This window comes from Scylla paramamosain, chromosome 17, assembly GCF_035594125.1.
Source record: "Scylla paramamosain isolate STU-SP2022 chromosome 17, ASM3559412v1, whole genome shotgun sequence".
Taxonomy (NCBI): domain Eukaryota; kingdom Metazoa; phylum Arthropoda; class Malacostraca; order Decapoda; family Portunidae; genus Scylla; species Scylla paramamosain.
The window spans coordinates 8684034-8709521 of record NC_087167.1 but is presented as its reverse complement, the minus strand read 5'-3'; the positions used below and the strand labels follow the sequence as shown (position 1 = coordinate 8709521).

Below are 25488 nucleotides of genomic sequence, written 5' to 3'. Positions count from 1 at the left end.
ATAATAACTACTGCAACAACAACAACGAAAACAAGCAACACACAACAGTAACTACTACTACTACTACTACCACAACATTGCGCCACAGAAAGGGAAAGTAATCGACTTCTTAGTATCCACCTGTCACTTGCTGATTCCCAACGAGCTCCGATACTTTGGCACATCCTGCAGCGGACCATGACGGTGAGGCGGGCGCTGCGTGCACAGGTGTCAGGAGGGAAAAAGGCAGGCTTGGCTGATGCTCTGGTGAAAGTCCAGCATAAAATAGTAATAAATGGCGCCTCTGACCCTCCTCTGCACTTACGCCGCGAGGTACATTGGATTGCTTACCATCTGATTTTTGTTTATTTATTATTTTCACAGTAAACAATGAAGGATACTTTTATACAAGCTTGGCTCTTGTCTTAGATACATTTAGGTTATGGGTCTCCTAAACTTCTTTTTTAGGCTCTGTTAGGCATTTGTATTTTTTAAACAGTAAATTTCTTTCATGATGTCTTTTTTTTTTTATACAGTAAACTCGGTTCCTTTTCTTTATGATTTCTTATATACATAGTTGATTGATTTTTTTTTCTCCCAATAGTTCTCTGTAGGGTGTTTTTAGTTACCGTCATGAACACCTGACAATCTTGGAAAAAATATCAAAGCAAGCAAGGCGGATGATGAATGCATGCAGGCCAGTGGGTATGGGTCGATTCCACACCACCTTCACAGGTTGAATATATATTGGGCAACTGCGCCTCGAGGATGAGTCGCTCAATCACTCGAGCCTATATATGGGCGTGCAGCTGTGGCCAGAATGTTCTCAATCCTCGAGGCTCAAGGTCGTTGTTGATGCCCCGCGGTGATGCGTATCCACCCGGACGTGATCAATGTTTACAAGTTCGCACAATCGCCTCACTTATCATGTTTCAGTATTCTCTGTATGTGTTTTGAATCCCGCGGGTGAGGCTCGTAATGACTTCGTGGCGCCGCATCAGCAGGCGAGACACACGTAGGAGGACTGGTGTCAAGCTGTCATCCTCACCTTTTTCGGGTTTGTGGCGATGCCTGCTTGTATTGCTCCAGTGCAAGCGGCAGGGGAGGCAACCCGCTGCGCCCTGCCCTGCCTTGTCAAGTAATGAGGTTTCGAGGGCAACCCGCGACGTGTGCAGTGCCTGATAGCCCGGCCACTGCAGCCTCTTGTTGTGAGAGACTGATTGAGGCAGGTTTGGTAAGCTGAGTTAGGGTTAGAAAGGCGTCCCTGGAACCCTGCGGTGCGTGGCCGCCAGAGCACCTGACCTTGGCCTGACCCACTGAGTGCTTGGTGCCTGTGTTTTTGTACCATGAGTCAAAGAAATGGTCGGCGGCTTCCAGGACTCGTGTTTTGTGTCCATGAGGGTGTGTTTCATCACCATGTGGCGCGACAGGTGGCGGCGTCCAGACCGGCTGGCATGTGTGTGTGTGTGTGTGTGTGCCTACGTTTGTCACCAAGGGGAGTCCGGCTCTCAATCCTCCGGCTCTCAATGTTCCCTTTCTTGCCCTCCACTCAGACCAAGGCTTTTAGAACCTCTTCTTTCACGGCAGGATTATCTCCACCCTAAGCCCACAGACGGCCGCCATATTAGGCACAGTTTGAACAAAAGAAAAGCCACCCACCGCGACTTCGAATCAGGAAACATCATGTAGAAACCATAAAGAAAACGCTTTTGAATGTAAAAATGTGTCTGAGGCAGGGAGGGAGAGGCTGGCTGGAGGGGAGGGCGCAGGGAGTGTGAGCAGACGTGACCGCCGGGATAGTAATGGAGGGTAATGATAGTGTAGAGTCCGGGTGGGGTGGAGGAGAGGCCGCCGCACGTCACTCACGGGAATAAAGAAAAGCAGGTGTCATTTACTTGTCAGGGATGCAATGGGAAACGGTAATTTGGCTCCCGTGCGGCGCCTCTCTTCCTTGCCTCCCCTCTAGTTTTTATGACCTGCTGTCTCTCTCTCTCTTTCTCCTCTTCTTCATGCGCTCGTAGCTAAGGAAGGATAGATTGCCATTCTCTTCTGCTAAGCCTTCCTCCTTTCCCCTGAGTGATGGAGGGACGGAGTGAAAGTAGGCGGCGGAGATAAGACGCAGCCTACGCCTTGGTTACAAAACATTGGGCCTGCCAGCTGGTGGAGAGGAGACGCAGGGGTTGTCTTTGCTTTTTTTTTTAATGTTTTGCTGCCTCAGGGGATGGAAGACACGAGATTTTTTGTTTTTTCATGTCTATATTTTCAGTTGGTTGGGCATCTCATCTTTTTTACTTAGCTGTGGTAGAAGTTGCTCAAGGTTTTCAAGGGTGTTTTCATGAATTTTGTGGTATTCTAACAAATGTTTTGCATCGCCAATGGGAAGAACACTCACAAGAACACGATTTGTCATCTCTGTGGCCTTTGAAAATCGTCCTGGGGAGAGAACAGAGCTTTTTAAGAACTGGAGCCATAACACTAATGCGGTTTCTGCTTCGTTGAATTGTAATTAATTATCTGTAAATTAATGGCAAGAAATTGTTAGGTGGAAGTCAAGAATTCGTGTATTCATTTATTTTCTCCTGAGGGAAGCCAATTCTCAGGAAAATTTAAACCCACGACGTTGAAATTCATATATTCCTGCGGCGCCGCGTTTGTGAGGCTGAACGAGGCAGCCGGTTAGGGAGGAGAGGGGGGCGGGGTGGAAGGGAGGCTTCGGCATGCAAGGAGCGGTGGGCAGGTGAAGGTGAGACTGTCCTGTCCTGTCCTGGCTGGCTGGGTAGGGTCAGTGTCTCCGCTCCTCCCGCCCCCCCGCCTCCCTCGCCCCGGCCAGTTTTTGCGCGGGGTGATGCAGGACGAAGGGAGAAGGAGGGGCAGGGGAAGAGGGATGGGGAAGGGGAGGGGAGGGCAATCAAGGGGGTGGATGGTCTTGATCGTGACCCTATTGTTACTAGGACGACCTTGATGACGTCACCTTCGCCCGCCGGTTCGCCGCTATGCAGGACGCGGGGTGAGGCAGAGGTGGCGGGGTGGCGGGGGTGCTGATTACTTGCCTTGCTGCTTTCTCCGTGCCGCCCGCAGCACTGCCGGCACTGCTTGGCGGCAAGAAATGGTGTGCTGCGTTTTCTTTTCCCTCCACGCTCTTTATTTACAAGAGTAACTACCTCAAATTATACAGTGTTGGCGATAAGAAGCCTCTATATAATTAGTAATGGCAGCAAAATACTTATTACGTAAAACTGGGAATTTCTTTTACTTACGGATCGACTGTGAATTACATTATTTTGGTGATGGGCAGTCCGGTATATGACGAGTAACAGCGGCTGCGTAGTAGTGCATGAAATAGTACATCTTCATATATGGATGTGCGGCAGAAGACTCCATTACTTCCCAGGAGCCCCGGAGATCAATGGCCGGACTGGAGGTGATGACGGTTTTCTCAATACTTAACCTCCTTCACTTCCTTTCACATCACGTCACATCACACGCCGTCGCCTCATGAGACCTGATGTATTTTCCCGGTTCGTTCACATTTCTCCTCTGTACCGTGAACCTTGACCTCCAGTCCTCCACACACACACACACACACACACACACACACACACACACACACACACACACCGGCCCGTGAACCGCTATCATCTCGCCGGCGCCGCCACTCACTTCATCGTCTTACAGCAGCTAATTACCGCATTGATTGTCACACTCGATGACGGGAGGCCGGCGGGGAGCCATTCTGTCCATTCCCTGCTGACAGTGTTGTGTAAAGAGAGGCAGAGTGGAGGAGGCAACACAATATGCTCTTTGGTGGCTGTGACATTACCGCAGTCAGTGTTTAGATAGCAACACAATGAGGAGCGAAGTAACAGTATGAAGACAAAGAGATATTTATGCCAGCTCATCTACTGTCCTGAAAAGTTTTGCATGTCAAGAAGAAACAATGAGAATTTCCAGTAAAAGTTGATATTCAAAAGGCACGCTTAAAACTATACTTTAAAATGACTGTCTTTGTTCAGTTTTGTAGGCATTTCATTCAGTGGTAATCATTAAGGGTAGTTTAAATATCTATTCTTATCTGGCGTCTGTAACATAACACGAAGGCTTAAAACTGTAACGCATATGAGAGACCTAGGAGAGAGAGATATATTAGTAACGTAGTAGACAAAACTAAGAAAAGAGAAAGGAAATAGAGGTGTAAGTAGAAAATTCTAAATGAGGCACTGACGGTTCAGGCAACCATAACTGCACCGAGGCCCCGCGCACGCCCATACTGCAGGCATTTCCCTTCCCTCCTTCCCCACTGTCTTGGCGGGGCGACAGGAAAGGCACGGGTCACGGGGGGGAGGGGGTGAAGAGTTTGCGGGGAGGCGAGGGTGGAGGGGGGGAGGAAGCCTGGCTTGTAGTGTGGGGCGGAAGTAACGGAGGCAGGGTCAGCGAACCGTCTCACGCCTCCCCTCAATACTCCTCCCTGCTCTACCTTACTGCCTTCCCTCCGCCTCCACCCTCATTTCCTCCTGCCCATCTCTCCCTCTCGCCTTGTTCTTCCCTCACCCGCCTCCCTTCCTGTACCCAGCCTTGTTCCTCTTCCTCCTCGTCCATTCTAACGTCTAGGTCTTCTCCCTCCCGCTCTTCCTCCTCCCCTTCTCTGTGGTTCCGCTCCTCCCTCCTCCCCTCCACTGATGGGTTCACTCAGGCGGGCTTCCGTGACGAGGGTTCACCTGGACACTGCTGGTTGACAGGTTCCTCAAATCCTGAGTCCAGTCTGTCTTTGTTATTACGGATAATGCCATGTTATTTTGTTAGACCTGGTCAGTTTGCTTTTCTTTCTTTTTTTTTTTACTTATTATCATATGCTTTGTTTCGCTGATAATTCATGACAAGTCTTTTATTCTTTTTTTTTTTTCTCTCTCTCTCTCATTCGTCAGCAGCGATATGTTGTTTCCTAATACGTAAATTGAAAACTTCCTCGGAAATGGTGATGAAAGAAATCAGTCAGTCAAAATACTGCCACAAAAAAGTGTTACGTGCCGAGACGCTCTGCTTCCTCCCCGCGGCGTGCCAAACTCTGGTGTGTGTTTTGTTATCAACTTTTCTTTTATATTGCCTGGAGATCTCTAGTTTCCTCTTACCTAAAAGTTATTTGAGCGGAAACTATTCAACCTCATTGTTGGTAAGAAGACAAAGCAGATGCGAAACTAGGTGGAGAGAAAGGCGATATATCAAGCAAACCTGTCACCTTCCACTCGCCTTCTGCATCGAACAACCTCCCTTATGTGTCTCTGAATGTACTGCAGTTTTCCACACGGTAAGGTTCTTCAAGACGTCGATTGCTTAAGTATACGAGGATGGCTTTGAATACACGGATAGCAGAGAGACAAGTTTTGGGGGAAATCTTGTCCCACGATGATATAGAGGCAAATGACCAGAGCTTGATTACTGGTATGAAAGGTTTTGCTGGGGTGGCCTGGAGTAGACTAACAAGTGGAAGTTTTTGCTCTTTTAATAGAATGATAAAAGCTGATGGTGACGCTTGGTTGGGAAAGATGCATGGCTGAGTGAACAGAGGAAGGGATTGTTGGCCCAGCGGGAGGGAGTGCAGGTGCGGGTGCTGGGAGGAATGCAAGGGACGTGCTTCTTTATAACGATGACAACACGACTGATACGCTGCGACGACCTTCATCTCGCTCTCAGAACCATGCTCCTCAACGTCTTGTCTCTTACACTTAACGGACTGTAGTGGAAGATATTGTTTATTTCCAAGGATATTTTCATGATTCGAGCGATAATACAACAAAAATTATGCATCGATATAAAAAACGCATTGAAACCTAACTAATTGTCTTTGTCGCCTTTGAAAACAGTTGTGATTAGAGAAAAAAAGGGTTTAACATTAAGAATACTGGCCTCTGAGTCGCCTCTCGGGGCCTTGGTCTCTGAAGCTTCCCTGTTGACCTGCCCACTGCCGCCTTTGTGTGCCGGATCTGCACTTTGTTTCCTTCTATTCCCCTTGTTGCTTCAAAGTATACAGATTTATACGCTTTTCTGCCTTATGTATCTTGTATTTCCTTATATTTTTAACATACATGTCTTCTGGTTGTAGGTATTGTGTATGTGTGTGTGTGTGTGTGTGTCAGTATGTATGTGTTTCCCGCGGTATTAGCGGTGACGTCATGCAAGCAAAGGTTGAGGTGCGCCGCAGGGAAAGGCCAGGGTACCGTCACTTACATTCTACTCCTCCTCTTGTTCCTCCTTCTCCTCTTGCTCCTCCTCTTCCTCCTCCTCTTCCTCCTCCTCCTCTCAAGTACAGTATATAAATAAACACCACAAGTTTTCTCCATCGTTCGTTGATTAAAGCCTTGACCACCTTGAGTTCCTTCCTGTTTTACTGCGTGTTTTGTCGTGTCAAACATACAACGTAGGTGCGGGCAGGTTTAAGGATCCAGGGAAGGCTCTCTCTAATCTACGCCTCACTCCCGGGTGCTACTAACGGTGTCTGGCGGAGCACGATGAAAGTATAAACGTGACACTCTCAAACATTTGCAGGGGACGTCGCGCTGGAAAGATTTTTTGAACGTGCGAGTGGTAAAAGTTAATTGAAGGAGTAAGAGTGGAGTTATTTTCAATTATACCGTTTTCTTTCACCCATTCACTCACGCTGTGCAAGGAGCAATTAATCTTATGAGTTTCTAAGTAAGTGCTTGTGCAGTTATCTTTATTTTTTTTATTCCATATTTTTGTTCTCTTTTTTAGCCAATTAGTTGTCGAAATTCACTAAAACTTAACGTGGATCTTTAATATTATGAGCCTAACTCTCTTCTGGTTTTCTGCGAGCGTTCGATGGAGGAGGAAGAGTGCGTATGACCAGGAAGTTAGTATGAGCTTAATTCTTTACCTTCTTTCTTTGTGAGTGTTGGATGAAAGGAGGGGAAAAAGAAGAGTACATATTACAACCAGGAAAATACTACGAACCTGACGCCGTCCTGTCTTTCTATAAGTATACAGTGAAAGGAAAAAATAAAGTTTCCATGTGCCTGATTTTTTCCTATCCTAATTGTTCAATCAAGGGAAAAAAAAAACTTTATATAACAACCATGAAAACTAAACATGGTGCAAAGGAAGGAAAATAATAAGACCTCTGTAATAAAACCAGCTGCAGTAGTTATGATTGCGGGTTTCAACAGTGCCACTGTTAAATGAATGGCTCTGCTCCCTGCACACGAGGACGTAAAGGTGGCGCCAAGTATTGCTATAAAGATGCGGTGATAATTCTCGGAGTTCAAAGCGCGTGAAGAGACGTGCGTGCTTTTAAACATGGGTAGAGTGGCGAGCGTGTCTTCATTGCAAGTCTTGTTAGTGTGTGTGTGTGTGTGTATGTGTGTGTGTGTGTGTGTGTAACGTGTCTGAGATTCTATTCTGGCCGGTGATCACGCTGAAGAACATGTTTCCCGTCTCTCTCTCTCTCTCTCTCTCTCTCTCTCTCTCTCTCTCTCTCTCTCTCTCTCTCTCTCTCTCTCTCTCTCTCTCTCTCTCTCTCTAATCATTCACTTCCCTGCTGGTCGCTTCCATTCATATGCTTTCTTTCCCCCTCTGTCCCTATTGTCCTGTTTCCGCGCTGACGTTAAGCGAGTAGTAAGCGCTGCCACAATATTACGTAACTGACATATTTATACACCCATCCCGCTTAGCTGATGTCACACCTTTCTTTCCACCCATCACCACCCTCTGCTGCCCCTCCCATCACCCACCACATTGATTACACCCACCTATTTCACTCATTCTCCACTTCATCACCCAGTGCCGCCGCCATCCTTCTCCCCAGCAGCGCGCCATTCAGCCAACTTGTGCCTCCCGCCTGTAGCATCCTTATGAATGAACACACTCCTCATTTTAATGTTTTTTTGTTATCAAGACTAGTTGTCGGGTGGGTTAAGGGTCCGCTAAGAGGGTAGGATAGTGAGGCGAGACTCCGTGTAAGGCCACTCCTCCTCCTCCTCCTCCTCCTCTCCCAGCCAGGCAGATCGTCCCGCTAGTCGAGGCAGTGTGATAGATCAACATTCGTACCCTGTGAGGTAATGTCGCTTTAGAAGAGATGTTCCGGTCAATTTGCTTCCGCACTTAATACATAACGATTAGTATGCGTATCTTCCTGTTGATGTATATACCATTGTGTTGATCTGCAGGCTTACAATTACTGAACGTCATGAACATGCAATTAAGTGGGGAGAAAAAAACATAATTGAGTGTTTTCGCAATTATAATATCTTCAGTGAGTTAAATCCTCCATGCGAACAATCATAACAGCCCAGTAACCCAGCACGCGCCGCCCCTCGGTCTGCATGAAGGTCCCCGGCAGGGTCACGGACTCCTCCACTATCATATTCCTCTCTTCAGTTATTGCAAGACACTGAGCCGCGCCCGCTGCCCGCCACCCACAACTTACAAGGCTGCAACCCGTCCGCCAGACGCTGGTTCAGTAAACACTCCAACTGTCGTACTGCATGTGTGGCGCCTGTGTTGAGGCTTTGTGTCACCAGCCAGTGGTAATGCGCCGCGGCAATAGTATAGACTGTTCAGCATTGAGGCGAGAAGTAGGAAAAGCCGTGGATGACGCTGCCATCTGGTGAATAACATGACGTCACCTGGCGGTGATGTCATAACCTCGCCCTCGGGCCGGCGTCCCGCTCCCTCCCTCCTCCAGGCAGTCAGATTTGTTTTTATTGAATCTGTAATTGCGCTTCCTGCAGGTGTACTGAATTTAGTGTCGCCTTAGTGGGTCATCTCGCTGCGTGCCCTGACATGCAACTAACAATTACGTGGCCTTTGTGCGGCCTCTAATGAAAACCACCACTAGTATTTATAGTCCCCATCACTCGGTAACAACTCCGGCAGGCGGCGCAGGCATAGGCTTAGCTAGAATTTATGATCCAGGTTCCCATGAGGGAGCAATGCCCTGCACCTGCCGTGGCTCCGCGGCGGTGTGGGTGACAAGGTGGTGGTGGTGGAGGGGGAGCCGTGCCGCGCTGCCAGACTCGCCACGACTAACACAGACTTCCACAATTATCCAGTTTTACTGTAATTTGCTGCATCTGCCACATCCTTCCGCCACTTAAGTCGTTCTTCCCGCGATGCTTCTCGTGAGTGTTTTCTCCTGAAAAAAAAAGCACTAAAAGATTTGCGGGCCATTAATTCGGGTTCATATTTATGTAATGCTTGGAGATTCACACTGGGATGTTAGCTCGGCAAGAAGTGGCGTTGTGTCTCTGAGATATGACAGGGATGTGCGGCGTGGGACTGTTATTATTACAATACGTGTTTAGTGGATTGTTGAGGAGGGAAGCTGTTAGAGGAGGAAAAGATGACAAAGATTGTTGGAGAGAGAGAGAGAGAGAGAGAGAGAGAGAGAGAGAGAGAGAGAGAGAGAGAGAGAGAGAGAGAGAGAGAGAGAGAGTTTAGGTATGTCAGGTGAGGCCGGGATACAAGGTATGCACGCTCACGCCTTCTCTCCCTCCCTCCTCCCTGGGCACAGCTTTCTATGTCCTTACTCTCACTGCCTTCCCCGCTAACCCTCACCACATGATCACCAGTCTCTCTCTCTCTCTCTCTCTCTCTCTCTCTCTCTCTCTCTCTCTCTCTCTCTCTCTCTCTCTCTCTCTCTCTCTCTCTCTCTCTCTCTCAACTTTTGCAACAACAACAACAACAACAACAACAACAACAACAACAACAACAACAACAACAACAACTACTACTACTACTACTACTACTACTACTACTACTACTACTACTACTACTACTACTACTACTACTACTACTACTACTACTACTACTACTACTACTACTACTACTACTACTGCGCATGCTTTTTCTAATGTTGTTATTGTCATTGTTAACGTAATTGTTGCAAACACGATGCTTTTACACACAGTAAGTCATTCATGTACCGCTTACACAACACTACTTGATTCCCCACTTCCCTACGTACGTACACACACACAGGTAACAGTAAACCAGCAGAAGACTCTCGCGCCCTTGTTTGGCCACCCGAAAAAATATACATTTAGTTCACACCATCATTTTCTTGTCGGTGGCCGGGGAAGACTATGTTATTTGCCTTGATGAACGAGGAGCGAGCTATTGGAACCTTGATGGAGTGATTCTGATTGAAGAAGCAAGAGTGGAGAGGACGAGGAGGAAGGGGACGTGAAGAGAATGTGAGGAAGAGAGAGGGAAGCAGGAGGGAGAAAGGTGTGTTGGGCTAGGGAAAGGAAAGAGAGTTAGAATACTGGGAGGAAAAATTAAATAATAGGGTGATACTGATTGAAGAAATGGTGAGGAGGGGGACGTGAAGAGAGAAAGAGAGAGGGAAGTGGAAGGGAGAAAGGTACACGCAAGGAAAAGTGAAGGGACTAGAGTGTTGAAAGAGAAAGAAAGAAAAAGAGGGAAGTGATAAGGTTATGCTGACTGAAGGAGGAGGAGTGGAAAGGACGAGGAGAACTTGGAGAGGGAGAGAAAGAAAAGAAAGTGGACGAGAAAAAAAAAAAACGGAAAGGATCTATCATGTTGGCAAAGAGAAGAAGAAACTCGTAGTGTTATATGGAGTGTTAGTACTGAGTTATGTTAAAAAGTGGAATAGAAAGGAAAAGTGGGAGAGATTACTGTGTTTAGCAGTGAAAGAGGAGTAGAGAGTTGAAGAGACGGGTGTTATATGCCGAGTGGTATAGGGTTGCTATGTAAAGGAGTGAGAGGGAAGGGTTAGGCGGAGGAAGGTAAGGAGGAAAGGAATAGTTAGCAGAGGGAAGCAGGTGGGTAAGAATGGCCAAGCGATGCAGAACGTGATAAAGGGAGAATTACTCCTTCCTGCTTCCCTTCCTTCATTCCTCCATTCCTACACCTCCTACTCGTGTTTCTTTTTCTCTTCATCCTTCATCCTTTTTCCTCCTTCCTCCTCCCCTGCTGCTGTCTTCCTCATCTTCCTTCTCATTTCTTCCTTCCTTCTTTCCTTCCTTCCTTCCTTCCTTCCTTCCTTCCTTCGTTTCCGACCTTAGAGGGAGACAGGAAGGGCGGGACAAAGATAGAGAGCAAGAAGAATTTTGTAAGTAGAGTAGGATACGAGAAAAAAAGTAAATGTAGGAGGAAGAGGAAGAGGAGGAGGAGGAGGAAGTGAGTATATGTGAAAAAAAAATAAATAAATAAACAGTAAAAGGAGGGAAAAAATGGAAAGAACTATGTATATAACTTCCGTCTCTTTAATACCAGGAAGACAATTGGGCGGCAGGACAAAGGAACCATTTCGTCGTATTTATACAGTTGCGTGTCCCGAGTTTTGTATAGGGGGAGAAAGTGGCGGCTGGTGGCATGGCAGTGGTGGTGGTGGTGGTGGAAGTGGATGCTGGGATTGTATAGTGTAGGTGGATGAAAGGGATGGGGGGTATAAGGGGAAGTGGAGGAGTGGAGGTTCGTATTGTAGTGGAATCTATGCTGTTGGTGATGGTGGTGTTAAGTTCCTATTGCAGTTGTGGCGGTGTTCTGGGATAGACTAAATGGATACAGTCTAATTAATGCCTTTGTTCCAAGCTTCATAGAGTGGTTAGGTGTTAGTTTAGAGAATATCACTTCGCAAAACAACATTAACAGCATAAAGAGTGATCCCGTTGCTCAAATCATGTAGCGCTTGTGGTATAGTTTTGTTCTTTAAAGTCGTGTGTGTGGGTGACTAATTGTCGTACTGTCGTTAGCACTGAAAGGGTTAAAATTTTGTTGCATATTCTTTCGTGTGTTAAGTTGTGTGAATGTATTTTGCGTGCGTCCGTTATGCATCAGTAACGTGCTTCATAATGCGCCTTTGTGGCCCGTGTGTGTTTGTTTGTATACGTGTATGTGCGTATGTGCGTAGAGTTGCTAAGGGTACAAAAAATAAGGGAGAAAAAAAAACCTCGCAAGTTGACGCTCATCTCAAAACAAATAAGATAAATAAATGATAATAATAAATAATAATAAAAAAGTGAAAATAAATAAAATATATATAGTAGTTAGTTTTGTCTGGGCAGCTTTTGTGTATTCTCATGTAAAGACAAACGTGTGCCGTGATGGGCAATAAAAAAAAAAAAACATTTAAAGTCTATGCGAGAAGAGTTATTACATCCATCAATGGCGTTTCACAGACATAGGATGTGTACGTGAAACACACACATCCCGTGCATCAATATCTTCAACTCATCTTCGTAATGACCAAGCCGTGTGTGTGTGTGTGTGTGTGTGTGTGTGTGTGTGTGTGTGTGTGTGTGTGTGTGTGTGTGTGTGTTCCTCAGCAGACATATAAGGCGAGGGGTACATCCTGAGGCGAGCTCTGAAGCAGCCCTGACACACGTGAGGCGCATCAGCGGTGGACAGAAACTCCATCCAGCACCACCTTCTCCCCTGGACAGCTTGGCACCAGACGCGATACTCACTACACAAACCTGCCTCGCTCACACCATTCAGGCGAGACTCACAACATCCTGGCGTAATGAAGCATACTAAGCTAAAGTCCTTGACATACCAGAGCATTAGTTAGTCACGGTATGTCCTTCCCCTGGATAAAGCGAAGTGTGTTCAAGGGCATTAGATTTCTTACAACCAGAAATTCTTACCTGTACGGCCCTGCTGGTTCCCTTGCGATGATGTTATCGTAATGTTAAGAAAAAAGATAGATTAGGGGAAAATATTGAAAAAAGAAATGGAGAAACGCAAGTCAAGAACCAAAACCAGAAAAAAAAAAACTTAGTCCATCGAGGTTGTTGTGGTGAACTGCACGCGTCAAAAAAAGTTATGAAAAAGTTACATTAGGAAAAGATCTTGGGAAAAAAAGTGGAGGAACGCAAATCAAGAACCAAAACCAAAAAACCTGTTAGTCTTGTTGTGATGAACTGCACGAATCTAAAAAGGGGAAGAAGGAGACGGAAGGCGGAGAGAAGCAGCAAGAGGAGTGTGGGACAAGGGTGTGGTGCATGAGAGTTGATCGACGGCACAAAAACACACCACTTAGCACTTCCTTGTGAAAAAGCCAATTCACGAACAGTGTGTCCTTGTGCGAAGCTCTCTGCTGGGGGGCGAGGAGGGGAGGCGCAGGAGGGAGGAAAGAGGGTTGTGACGTGTGACCGTGGGAGGAAATAAAAGTGATGGGGAAAAAAGGTGGAAGGAAGAGAAGGGAAAACGTACTAATACTATGGAGGAGGAGGAGGAGGAGGAGCTACGTCACACACACACACACACACACACACACACACACACATATATATAAGGCGAGGGGTACACACACACACACACACACACATTCGAGGAAGTTCATTGTTTCCCTGATAAGAGAGTAGTGAGGGTGAGGGAGAGGAAACTAGGGGCCTGTAGTGAAGACAAAGATAAAATCCAAAACTATCAATTTCTTAGATAAACTGGAGAGAGAGAGAGAGAGAGAGAGAGAGAGAGAGAGAGAGAGAGAGAGAGAGAGAGGAGAGAGAGAGAGAGAGAGAGAGAGAGACTAAGGAGATTTTGTGAAGGCAGAGGGGAGGAGAGAGGCAAGCGATGTGATGTGATGTGGCAGAATCTGAGAAGAGAATCTAGGTTAAAGAATAATGTTGTGTTGAGGAGAGTAGTGGAAGAAAGATGCTGAAAAGTGGATAGTGTGTTGCAGAGGTGAGTGGAAGGGTGATACAACGCGATGTGGCGGAGCGTGGATGAAATGCAAGGTTGTGTGGGTAGAAGTGATGAGAATAGTGGAAGGAAGAGAGAAAGGTTCTGAAAAGTGGATTGTGTGGGTGAGAGGTGAGAGTGGAGAGAGAGAGAGAGAGAGAGAGAGAGAGAGAGAGAGAGAGAGAGAGAGAGAGAGAGGAGAGAGAGAGAGAGAGAGAGAGAGAGAGAGAGAGAGATGTGATGTCATGTGGAAGAAAGAGGATGCAATCTGAAGGTGTGGAGGTGAGGAGGACAAGGAGGAGGAGCGTGTGAGGACAGGTGTGGGCGAGGAGGAGACACGGTGGGTGAGTGTAAAGTGCACTGCTGAGCGAGGGTTCGACTTGCACCTCCTGCCGCGTCTTTGTTTGTCCCGTTTTCTGTTGAGGGATTTTGGAGGTGGTATCTGGACGTCTTATCTTCTTCCAGGCTGACGGGCGGGCGGTGGAAAGAAGTTGTTATCTGAAACTTTAAGAAATGGAGTTGGGAAGAGTTGGCTTTGTAAAGAAAATGACAAAAACTGCAAAATAACGGAGCTATTTGCTAAGGATTTATAGAATGAAGGGAAGGAACAGAAAATAAGGATTGCAAAATGCATGAAAAAATAGTAAAATTTCATAGAGTGAGGGAAAATAATTGTGAAGCCTCCCATATAAGTCTGGCAGGAAATGGCAGCAAGAACACTTTAAGAGGTGGAGTCGCTGGCTGGGATGTAAACCGCGAGAACCACTTTCCCCTCCACCCGTATTTAGGGGAGAGCCTCAAATGACTGGGGCTGGAATGAGCCGGCTGCAGGCGACGCCACGTGCACGAGTCACAGGCTGATCCCTGACCTCGCCGACCCCAGCCTGGAGTGGCGTGAGGGGGCGGGGAGGCACTGGCTGCGTGAAAATAAATAAAAGTCACGGTTTCATAAAAGAATGATGAGGTTTTTCGGTGTTTGCGATTCGAAGTGAAATATCGTTTGGGGAGAGTTCGTCGTAGGTTGCATGAAGCTCTTTGGTGTTTTGCTAGTAGTAGATGCAGGATTAACAGTAGCTGGAGTTCTTACCGTTAAAGCGGAATAGGTTGGGAGTGATGTTCACTGTGCGCTGTGTTTTGTCGCCGCAGTGTTGTTGTACCGGGCACGATATGTTGGCGTGTAAGACTAACCTGGGATTGCAGAGGTGAGGAAAATACTTGACAGGAAATGTTAAAAAAAAGATTAGTACACACCATCACCTACAGTAAGCATATTATATGGCTAAGTTCAAGGTCGTGAACAAGTGCACACGCTCACACACAACTTACATTTCAGTATCACCAAGTACCGTGAAGTCTGACCCTTGCTGACCTTTATGCTTCCTTTGTTGCAGATCTCGGACATCATGGCTGGACAGACTGAGAACCTGACGGCCAAGGAGGCTCTGCTGCGCTGGGCCCGCAAAACCACCCACAAATACCCCGGCGTGGAGGTTAAGAACTTCACCACCTCCTGGCGGGACGGACTCAGCTTCGTGGCCATCATCCATAGGAACAGGTGAGACCCTCCTCCCACCACTCACACTGATTATTCCTTGCCTACGGGTTTGTTTTTATTACTCTCTCTCTCTCTCTCTCTCTCTCTCTCTCTCTCTCTCTCTCTCTCTCTCTCTCTCTCTCTCTCTCTCTCTCTCTCTCTCTCTCTCTCTCTCTCTCTCCTCGCGCGTTATCTCGAGCCTCGCGTCTCCAAGGCGTCCACAGCCACGGGTTGCATCACACCTGTCATAGAAATCTCGCGGCGCGCGCTAAGTGTGGTGGAGGTTGGCACGAAATTGCACATAATACCAACTAATTTGATTTGAAAGTTCCGCGGTGTGTTTCCTCCCTAGAGAAGAGGAAGCCGGCAAACAGATAAGAGTTAGGCGTGACACAGGATTGTTTGAAGAGGATCCCAAAGCTTATGAAGGCGTTAATGTTTGTATTAATGTGTGCTTGTCATTGCAAGGAGAATATTACCGTCAAGTAGTAGTTTTGCCGTCAGAGACCACTTTGTTATCAGGAACCCTTATCTGCTCTGGTCGGCAGTGCTTGCATGGCACAGTAGATAGATAGAGAGAGAGAGAGAGAGAGAGAGAGAGAGAGAGAGAGAGAGAGAGAGAGAGAGAGAGAGAGAGAGAGAGAGAGAGAGAGAGAGTTATTTTTCTTGTCTGCGAAACTGTTAAAGAGAAACTGTGGTACAAAAATTATTTTATAAAAAGCTGTGAATATGAGAAAACTAATATAGCAGTGAAAATTATAATAATCCCGTCATGGCCTTACTACGCCTTGTTGGCTTAAAGCGGCGCGGGGCCATTAGTGAGAATATTAACGACACGGGAAAATACATTAATTGTTTACCGTCCAAAATGATTTTCCTTAAAATTTCCCTGCTGATTCGCGTGAAGGCGCTGTTTTAATCTGGAGGAAAGGACAGTCCTCCCGCTGGGCGTCACGGAGGCTGGGGCGGGAAACTCAGCGTCATTTCTTGACGTTAGAAGCAGCCATCTAAGCGGGCACGTACGAGTACAGGCCCAGCTCGCGGAATGTGTGCCAGGCGGAGGGGAAGCATGGCAGCGGATCCTCCCATCTACCTTCAACTCTCGTCCCATGTACACCTTTTGACTCTATATTTGGTTGTAAGATTTGTGTCGTGTCATTGCTGGTGACCAGTGATCTGTCGCAATGGGCCGAGTCCTGAGCCTGGAGGAGGAGAGCAGCTGACTAATGCCCAGCCAAACCAACCGCTCGTAGATCCTTTTAGGGCAAGGCGGGGAGCAGTGGCGGCAGCGGGAAGGGATGGAGTGTGTGTGATGTGGCCAGCGCTGTGGCTTCGTGTTCCAGTGTGCTGAGTGAATACCTGCCCTCAGGCTCACAGCACGTCTGAGATGGAGATGAGCACCGCGGCCACACGCCACCTGCCATCATGCCTCTACTGGTACTCTCCACACTAAGGCACTTGCTTTAAAAATAATATCGTCAACGGATATCACTATATTTAAAAAGTACTCATTTTTTCTGACAAAAGGAGGATAAAGAAAAGGCGAAGTGGCCCCGTCTTGGCCAGTTAGTGTCGATGGCGTCACGATGAATGACTTATGTACACCATCGTGGTAATGTTGTCGACAGTGCCACCTCCAGGTAACGGGTATACAGTTGCCAGACATGCACGATACTTGAATGACAAATATAGTGTCAAAGGAATGGTATCCGCCCAGAACCGCTTTCAAGTCTTAATGCAAATAGTACAATTCGTGCATTGAATTAAGGATTCCTCCCAGAGGTGTGCAGCGCGGCACTAGCAGCCTCGGCATGGTGACGCAGAAAGTCCTGCGTCGCAGCGAGGTGAGCGTCGTATGCATGTAATGTGTGGCCTGGGACGACCGTGTGTATTTTAGAATGCACCGGCATGACTAATGCTGGCACGCGTGTTTGGCAGTGCAGGGAATATACTTTTTTTCGCAGAGGTAATGCCAAGAGACCCCTGGGAGCACCAAACCGGGAATAGCTTGTAGTAACCGGCCGTGATGTCACGCGGCGGGGCTGAGGGAGGGGGAGGGGCTCATCCCTTCCTCGCCTTTGTGAAGCGTTTCATTTTCATTTTCTTTACCTTTCTTTTATGTTTCTGTTATTTCCAATCTTCTGGTCTTACATTTCCTCCAGCACTCTCCACAACACCTGCTTAGTATAGACTTCACGGAAGAGTACACATGTGTGGACACTGAGGTGACGAGCTCAACACACCTGACTGCATGTTGTATTACTCTCCAGTAACCGTATACTGACTTGCCTGTTGATGTACTGACGTTAATGTTTAGTTTTCCCGTCACTGTTGCCAGGCTAACGTTATAAGAGCTGCTTTATTCCTAATTTACGTTACATATTTTCTTATATTGGCATTAATTATTTACAACATCAGCTTATTTACTGTAGGTGGCTTGACGCATGGTTCATTAGCGGTCTGAGCCGAGGGACGCCCTCCCACCCCAGGCCTCGCAGTGTTGCCAGGCCCGCTGAATGAGGGTTCTGGGCCTCTTGGCAACACTTCCTTGGCTCAGACGCTAATTTGCCTTGATAAGTAAAAGCTAACATTGCAATAGAGCAAGATTCATGGTTGTATGTGGTGCACTGCAAACTGGCCTCTGCGGCAAGCCATGTGGCACAGAGGACAGCCTGTGCCGTAGAGTACCTAGCGTCCCACTGTCCATTGTGTCGGGATGGGAGAGGTCGCCCCAACACTCGGGTTCCTATCACCCGTATCCACGCGGGTTGTTTCCAACACCGTCACCTGTCTTCCCTCTCCAGTGAGGTCATCCAAGGCAGAAGCGCCTCGCGGAGTGTAGCCTCGGAGCCTGGCGGACCAGAACCGCGGGGTCCTGGTCCTGGGAATGCCAAACCTGCGCTGTAAGTCATCCTTGTCCCTCTTCCCTGCTTTTTGCCCGCCCTGACCCTTGCCCGGCACGCCTCACCTGTGTGCGCTGCGGTCTGAGTGCCGGTGCCGCGCGCCACTCCAGGGGAAGGGAGTTCTCTTTGTGACCGTGTGGCAAGTGTAGGTGTGGCAGGAGACTGTATCTCTGGGAGGCTCGGTGCTGTTCTAGTGTTTCCTTCACTGCCGGTAGTGGTGTAGAGGGACCTGTGCCTGGCGGTAGGGATGTGGTGTGTTGTGGGGACCTTTGTATCAAAATGTGTTGGGATCCACTCTCTGGGTTGTGAGTGTCACGTAATGCTGTTCTTCGCACAGAAAGAATCATGTGTACAGTTGTAAGATACACAACATTTGCATTTCCTTATAAACAGCATGTGCAGGAAGTATCATTCACTAAACAGACGATGCATGGACGGTTAGAGTAACAGAAACAAGACAGGTAACACGTAGAACTAGATGGAGAGATGAGACTAGTTTTACTGGAGTGGCTTGGAAAAGACGTGCAGCCGACACAGATGAGTGAGGGAGCGTCTGTCCTGCAGTGGAATCATAGAGGCAGAGGAGGAATAATAGGAAGAGGAGGATAACCAAGTACCATTTTGTTCAGTAGTTATTTCCATGATTTTACTATTACCTTAATAAACATTTGGTCTATTTTCATTACCACGTTATGTAAGCTGGAATGTATCAAAGCAAGAGCAGCCTGTGTACTTGAATTTTAGGACTGCGCCACAAAATCGGGCGTAGTACGAGTAGTGTGGTGTCCAGGGGCGGGGCGGGTGACCTCCGGAAACTATTTCCTGCTGCAACGTATTGGTGCGTAGGTGGATTTTGGTATGGCGGTAGTGGTGGTGGTGGTGGTGGTGGTGCATGGTGTTAGCCTAGGTGTTGGCGGAGAGGTGAAACGGAGGGAGGAAGCAGAGACCAGACTTTAACCTGTATAAAAATCAGCCAGGCATCCTTTGTCAATTACCTTAGATCAGAAGGTATAGGTTATCACAAACGGCATCATAAGAACTAGCAGTTTGATAGTTCGTTCTTCCTTTACGCCCCTTTGTGAATGCGATGTACCAGTCGAACTCAGTGTTAAAGCAAACCAGACACTCTTGGATACCTTAAGAGCACGACAACGAGGCAATGCGCGGTAGTTTGTGTTATGACCAACTACCGTGTGTGGGAAAGATAACCCTGGGAAGCAGCGAAGGGCAGGGCGGGCGTTGTGTGTGTTGCTGCTGCTACATACGAGAACATCAGGATTTGTGTGGCCAACCTTGTGCTTCCTACTACTCCTCATGATTGTCCTTCTTCCGCCTTCTCATCCCCCCCTCTCTTCTCCTCCTCCTCTTCCCCTTCCTCCTACTTCTGTTCCTTTCCCCGCATCCCACCTAGCCCTGTCGTCCCATCCCTGTCAAGAGTTTCCATATGATAATTATATATATTCTGATGTGTGCGTCTGTATCTCCGCCGTGTTCATCTCTTGTTTCTTAAGATTTATGTTGTTGTTTTTTTGCTTTCCTTCACCAGACTAACATTGCTTCCAGTGAGTGAATACAAGGTTGCTCCCCTCCCACCACCTCCCTCCATTAGGTCCAGTAGAGTGTAATAGAGCACACGTCTACATACATGCCCCGTGTGTATCCGACGGAGCATGACTTTCTTGTTCCCTTCTTCCCCGCATGATTAACATTCCTGTAATCTTGGTTCTCTGTTGCTGATTGAAATTATGCCACTAACTTGTGTATATTATTATTGATGTGTATATGGTGTAAGTACTTTTCTGTGTCTTTCCCGCTGTTTTTTTTTTTTTTCTCTCATGTAAATGTGCACGTGATGTGTGTCTATTTTACAGAGGTGTTGTGAGTGATGTGTGGTGGTGTTATGTCTCGTGTGTGTGTATGTGTGTGTGTGTGTTCATGTTCAAACGGTGAGTGAGATGCCAGTGACTGTATTAAGTTGTGCTTGTGGATCGTTTTGTCAATTAAAATCTTTTGTTTTTTTTATTTAGACCAGGAAATAAACCATTTGTTTATCACATGTGTATGACACGTGTGTTGATGTGTATTTATAGAAACAGTGAACATTTGTACTCTTTCCCCCCAAAAAAGTGTGTGTGTGTGTGTGTGTGTGTGTGTGTGTGTGTGTGTGTGTGTGTGTGTTAGACGGTCGACTGAAATCCCCTCCTTAATTAAAAACTCACGCCATCAGTCCCCATCACGCTTCTACAGGAGGAGTGCATGTGTGGACGCTACAGGAGTGAGAGTACCACCCGAGACTCACCCACTACAATATCACTCTTCTATCTGACTCACCCTTGCTTTGTTGCCTCCCGCCAGACCTGACCTCATGGACTGGAGGAACCTGCGCCAGAGGACTCCCCGTGAGCGCCTGGAGACTGCCTTCCACGTCATGGAGCGCGAGTACGGCGTGACCCGACTTCTCGACCCTGAAGGTGAGTGATCAGCTGCAGAAGTGTAGGGAGGAATAGCGAAACTTTGAAGTGAGAGAAGGTGAAGGAAGAGGTTAAGTGTTAGAGTGTGGCTTGACTGTGTGGGAAGATGAGTAGTGTAAGGAGGACAGGGAGGTTCTTGGAAGGGTAGTGGGGTGATAAGAGTTGTAAGGAAGATTGGAGGGGTGTTGAGATAAGGAAAATGGAAAAAGTAAGGAAATCGTTCTTAGTTAGAGTGAGGCTTGACTGTGTGGGGGAAGATGGGCAGTGTGGAGGGTTGTAAGGGGGGGCAGGAAAGGCAGTGGGGCGATAAGTTGTAAGGAAGATTGGAGCGATGTTGAGGTAAAGGAAGATGAAAGAAGTTAGGAAATTCGGAAATCGTTGTTAGTTTCTTTTTCCACCGCATCTTATTTTTATTAATCTTTCTATTGTTTAATTTACCAAAGCTCTTGACGACCATACTTTGATACATTTTTTCGCATCTTGAAGTGGTGCTGTCAAGGGTTCGGTATCGCAAAATGAGCACTGTGATGAGAGAAAGGGAAATGAAAGGTAAGCAGTTGATTAGAATGCTTAATTTCTATCGGATATTCATAAATGAAGTAGTAGGTTTCGTTGGCAGCCTGCACTGTGTTTAAAGGTGTTAGTTTGTGTGTAGTTCCAGTAAGGTTAGGATTATTTTCACCTATGATGATTATTGTACTGAAAATCATAACACATTACCTTTGCTTAGGTGAGCCGAATCCAATTAAAAAGCCCTGTATTTTATTTCAATTTATTAATATTATATGACTATACTAAATGACAAGCACACCACAACACTGATGGCACTAACTACATGATTAATAAAGATTGAGAAACACTATTACACTCTGCTACATGAAAACATTCTCAGCTTGACTGTAAAAAGTAGTTGTCACATAAATCTTGTGAAGAGTGAAAGTTGGTAAGAGTGTACCTTCACGAACAGCAAGTCATAAGGACAGGGAGGACGGGTGAAGATGCTCGTTGACATAGATGAAATGGAAGTGAAAGTACAAATACCCTGCGTGCGTCTAGGATTTGGAGGGCGAGGGATGTGTTGGAAGACCTTGGGGTGAGAGGAACGCGTGTCACACCGGGCTGCCCAAGTGGAGCCGGGGGGGACATGCAAGTGGCGGAGCAGGTTTTGATAGGACGCTGTATGTCAAGGTCTTCCAAACTAGCTAGAGTGGAGAGGCTAAATTTAGCACCTCTGTTCTCATGGCTCACGGAACTCGCTTGGTACTGCCGCCGTGGTGGTGGTGGTGGTGGTGGTAGCGGTAGCCAGGCACGAGATTCAGTGGCTTGCATACCTAGACACACACACACACACACGGTAAAAAAAAAAAAAGATGAATAAATAAATAAAAAGAGAGAAAGAAAAGAAAGGTATGAGAATTTAATTAACCAGATAGACTAGATCGGTGGGATGGTGTGTTGGAAGAAATTGTATATAAAAAAGAAGTCACACGTTTAGAGAAAATATATTGTATGACTACTACAAGACGGAACAGAACGAGCTTGACTCAATCCTGTAAAAATACAAATACGTAGGAAGCACACACACACACACACACACACACACACACACAGACACAGACAGACAGACAGACAGACAGACAGACAGACAGACACACCCACACACACATACGAATATGGAGTCCTTTGGCGGAGGAGAGCAAGTCTGGCCCAGAAGGCTTTGCTCGCGCTGCCTGTCCAGGAGTAAAGTTAGGAGAGAGGGAGTGGCAGAATAAAGGTCCCAGCTCCGCCTCCTGGATCGCCAACACCTTGGGTTTGCTTAATGAGGCACTAGGCCACAGCACATCGCAGTTCCATGTGCAGGCTGTAAGAGTGGACGTCTCTCCCGGAATGGCCATGGCGAAGCAAGGCAACATCTTCCTTCATTGAAATTTAAATACTTTTTTTATCGGTGTGTTACCTCGCCGCTCACCGCATGCGCCAGGACACGTTGTGACGCTGTAAATTGTCTTCCATCGATAAAACTTAGGATAAGGATCAGAACAGCGTGCGGTGCGACTGTACACAACGAGACTTCAACCTGAACCAGTGAGACCACAGTCGTAGCTTGGGTGTTTGTTAGACGCTGCTGCTGCAGAAATTAATATTAAACTGTGCACTGTTGATACACTGATGAGATAACTGCCTTCCATCAAGGAGGTATTCACAAAATGCATGTCGCATCGGCCCGGCGCCACCTTATTGGGCGAGTGGCCGAGTCTCCCGCACCGCGTAGCTCTTGGCGCTACTGATGGCGGGGCAGGCTCCGTGGAAAAGTGGTTGGAAACTGCGCCACAAATGGTAGCTCTGGAGGGAGTGGTAGTACTGATTTAATCAACATTGCTTTCGGCAAAGCCTGCAGATGAGGGAAGTACAGGCGGCCGCCCCTCTGTGTTCCTGTGATCCTCGCCGACATTCGAATCAAATCTTGGGAAGACAGAATCAAAGAAGTGGACGTGGAGCGTGAGAAGTATTAGGCAGGAATTTTAGATCATCCTGCTTCCTGAAAGTGTAATATATTTGTTTGGGCATGGTGTGCGGGGCCGCCCACTAGTGTGGCGTATAATACGTGGTACAGTCATCCTGGATAATGAAGCACATTGCGAGTCTTGAGACCAGGAGTGTAGAGTGTTTCCGTACTCTCCATATTGTAAGAGGGACTGAAAGGGACGCAGCGAGGAGGCTGGGCACCCCTCCTCTATGTGTTTGCTCCTGTAATGTGACAAGGCGTAGAGGGAAGGAGCGACTCGGTGGAACTGACCTGTACACATCTTGTCTGGCCTGCCTCTGGAAGAAAGCCGCCTGCTTGGTATGTAAATAAAGATGTTTATCTGGGACATTTGAGAGAGGCTCGCTGTTTCTTATGATAAAATTTAAATTATGAACTGGCAAGTTTAAGTAACGTTGCCCACTTAGTGTAACCGCAATCGCAGACTGCAGGAAGAGGGCCACAGTGGTCTTGCTGTTGTGTGGCGGTGATCGTTTCGAAAAAGCTTCATAACTTTAATCATATTAAATGTACTTGCATTAATGTCATGTTAAGGTATCTGGAATAAATTGCTGTCTAAATCTTGTACCCAGTATTTAGGAACAGCACTGTTGGATGTGATAATACGTACCTCTACCTCGCCTTCATAGCACCAGTCTAAGTGTAGCCCTTGTATTATTTGCGTAGTACAGTTAGAACAGCCCAGAAGTCGTGTACATATAATTTTGTCTGTTATTGATGGAGTGTGTGCATTGCAGCCGCGCGTGAATTATGGCGACGTGCGTGTTTTCCAAAGTGATAAATATGGAGCCTCAAAACAAAGTGTGAGGTCAGTGGGCGCCATAAGCTGCTCTGGGGCACAGCTGTTGCTCGGCCTCCTCAACAACAAAGCCACACTGTCACTTGGAGGGCTGACACGAGAAAGACACACTTTCACAACTGTCCCTATACGGGGCGGCAGGCCGGGGAGTCCACGACCTGTTGTTAGTTTTTGCAAGGGTTGCAAGAGTGAGCGTGAACCTGTGCTGAGAGGCCTCCCTTCACCCCGGCGACGGCCAGACGGGCAGGGAGCGCAACCCGTCAGCTCGGGTCATTCCATCTTTGTATCGAGGAAAAAGAAAGTATATTTACGTGTTTTCATGACCCAAGCAGTGATTGTAACATGATACATACCCTAAAATCTGCAGTATCAGACACTTCGAAAGTTATCAAAACAAAAACACGGCGTGTTGACTGAATGTCTGTCTGTGAGCAAGGGAGGCAGGAGAGGAGCGACGGAGGTCAGCGGTGTGAGGGCCAGGCAGAGGGTGACTCACGCGGGAGGCCAGCCAGGCCCAGCCGCGCCTGATGGGGGGGGAGGGAAGGAACATGCAAACTGGAGCATTGGCACTGTTGCTGCCTCCTCACTGGCTAAGTGTTTTTTTTTTTTTTTATCAGATCATTGGAGCTGTTCATAACTCACAAGTATTCAGCATAGTGTAGGCGCCAACGCTCATTAACTCGTACAGAAAAGAGTGAGGGAAGACTTATGAAGATAGGAAGACGGTGAAGGCCAGCTCCCCCTCCGTGATGTTCCTCGGAGGCAGGCCAGAGTGATTTATGGCTGAGCCCAGCCCAGCCTGAGTCCAGGAGGCCGCAATGGAAGAACAATTACCTTGTGGCGGCACGGTGGCGGCGGGGCGGTGCTGGTATGAAGGCACAGGGTGCGCCAACCTTAGGGGAGCGTGACTAGACTGCCGAGAATGTATTTCCTAATAGCTTGGCGACACGGCTCGGCCCGTCAGGTGTACAGACCTGAGCACCTCCACGTGCGAGCAGACAGTAGGAGTGGTGAGGGAAGGTGACGACGAAGAAAACTACACTTTTTTTTTCTTTTCATTTGAAGTTTGCATTTTCGCAAGATAATTTTATGCATATAACACGAGCCTCTAACATGACATCACCCGAGCCTTGTCGCGGTGGCTGTGGCGAGGGAGTCGGGAGGGCGGAGGGGGGGTGAGGGAAGTGGCGCTGCGGCTCCTTGTGGCAGAGGAGGTTATGCAAGGATGACTCACGCGTCCAGACCGAGGCTGAAGTGTTGTGAAGGGGAAGCCACGGACAGAGGAAGAAAGGAAACGCCAAGAAGGAAAACTTTTAAGAAAAATAAACATATGAACCTGTATTCAAGTCACATAACGAAGAATAACAGGAAAGAGAACACACACACACACACACACACACAACGAAACGGTGGCTTACAGTTAGCCTTTATTTCATCAGTTCATCAGTACTGATAGCCCGTGTTGCCCTCCATGTTTCTCGTCTTTTTTCTCTCCTCCTCCACCTCCCCCTCCACCCATCTCTCCTCATGGCACAAGTTGATCCATCACTGTTCCTTTGCCGCTGCCGGAGAGGAGGGGCTGGAGGGGTTGGGGGAGG

General features: G+C 47.4%; 1 protein-coding gene across 49 annotated transcripts in view; it reads left to right on the top strand.

The window, feature by feature from the left end:
• LOC135108431 (microtubule-actin cross-linking factor 1-like) overlaps positions 1–25488 on the top strand; it is a 262996-nt gene that overhangs the window by 130851 nt on the left and 106657 nt on the right. For 47 of the 49 annotated variants that reach the window (XR_010272264.1, XR_010272265.1, XM_064019426.1 and 44 more), the window contains 3 exons: positions 15030–15193; positions 17977–18075; positions 20431–20546. Coding sequence is in view for 47 of the 49 variants with exons in the window: in XM_064019426.1 (XP_063875496.1) it covers positions 15030–15193; positions 17977–18075; positions 20431–20546 (379 nt within the window). In the remaining 2 variants the exon portion in view is untranslated. The remainder of the gene's footprint in view (positions 1–15029; positions 15194–17976; positions 18076–20430; positions 20547–25488) is intronic. The other 2 variants (XM_064019412.1, XM_064019425.1) reach the window with 1 other exon arrangement.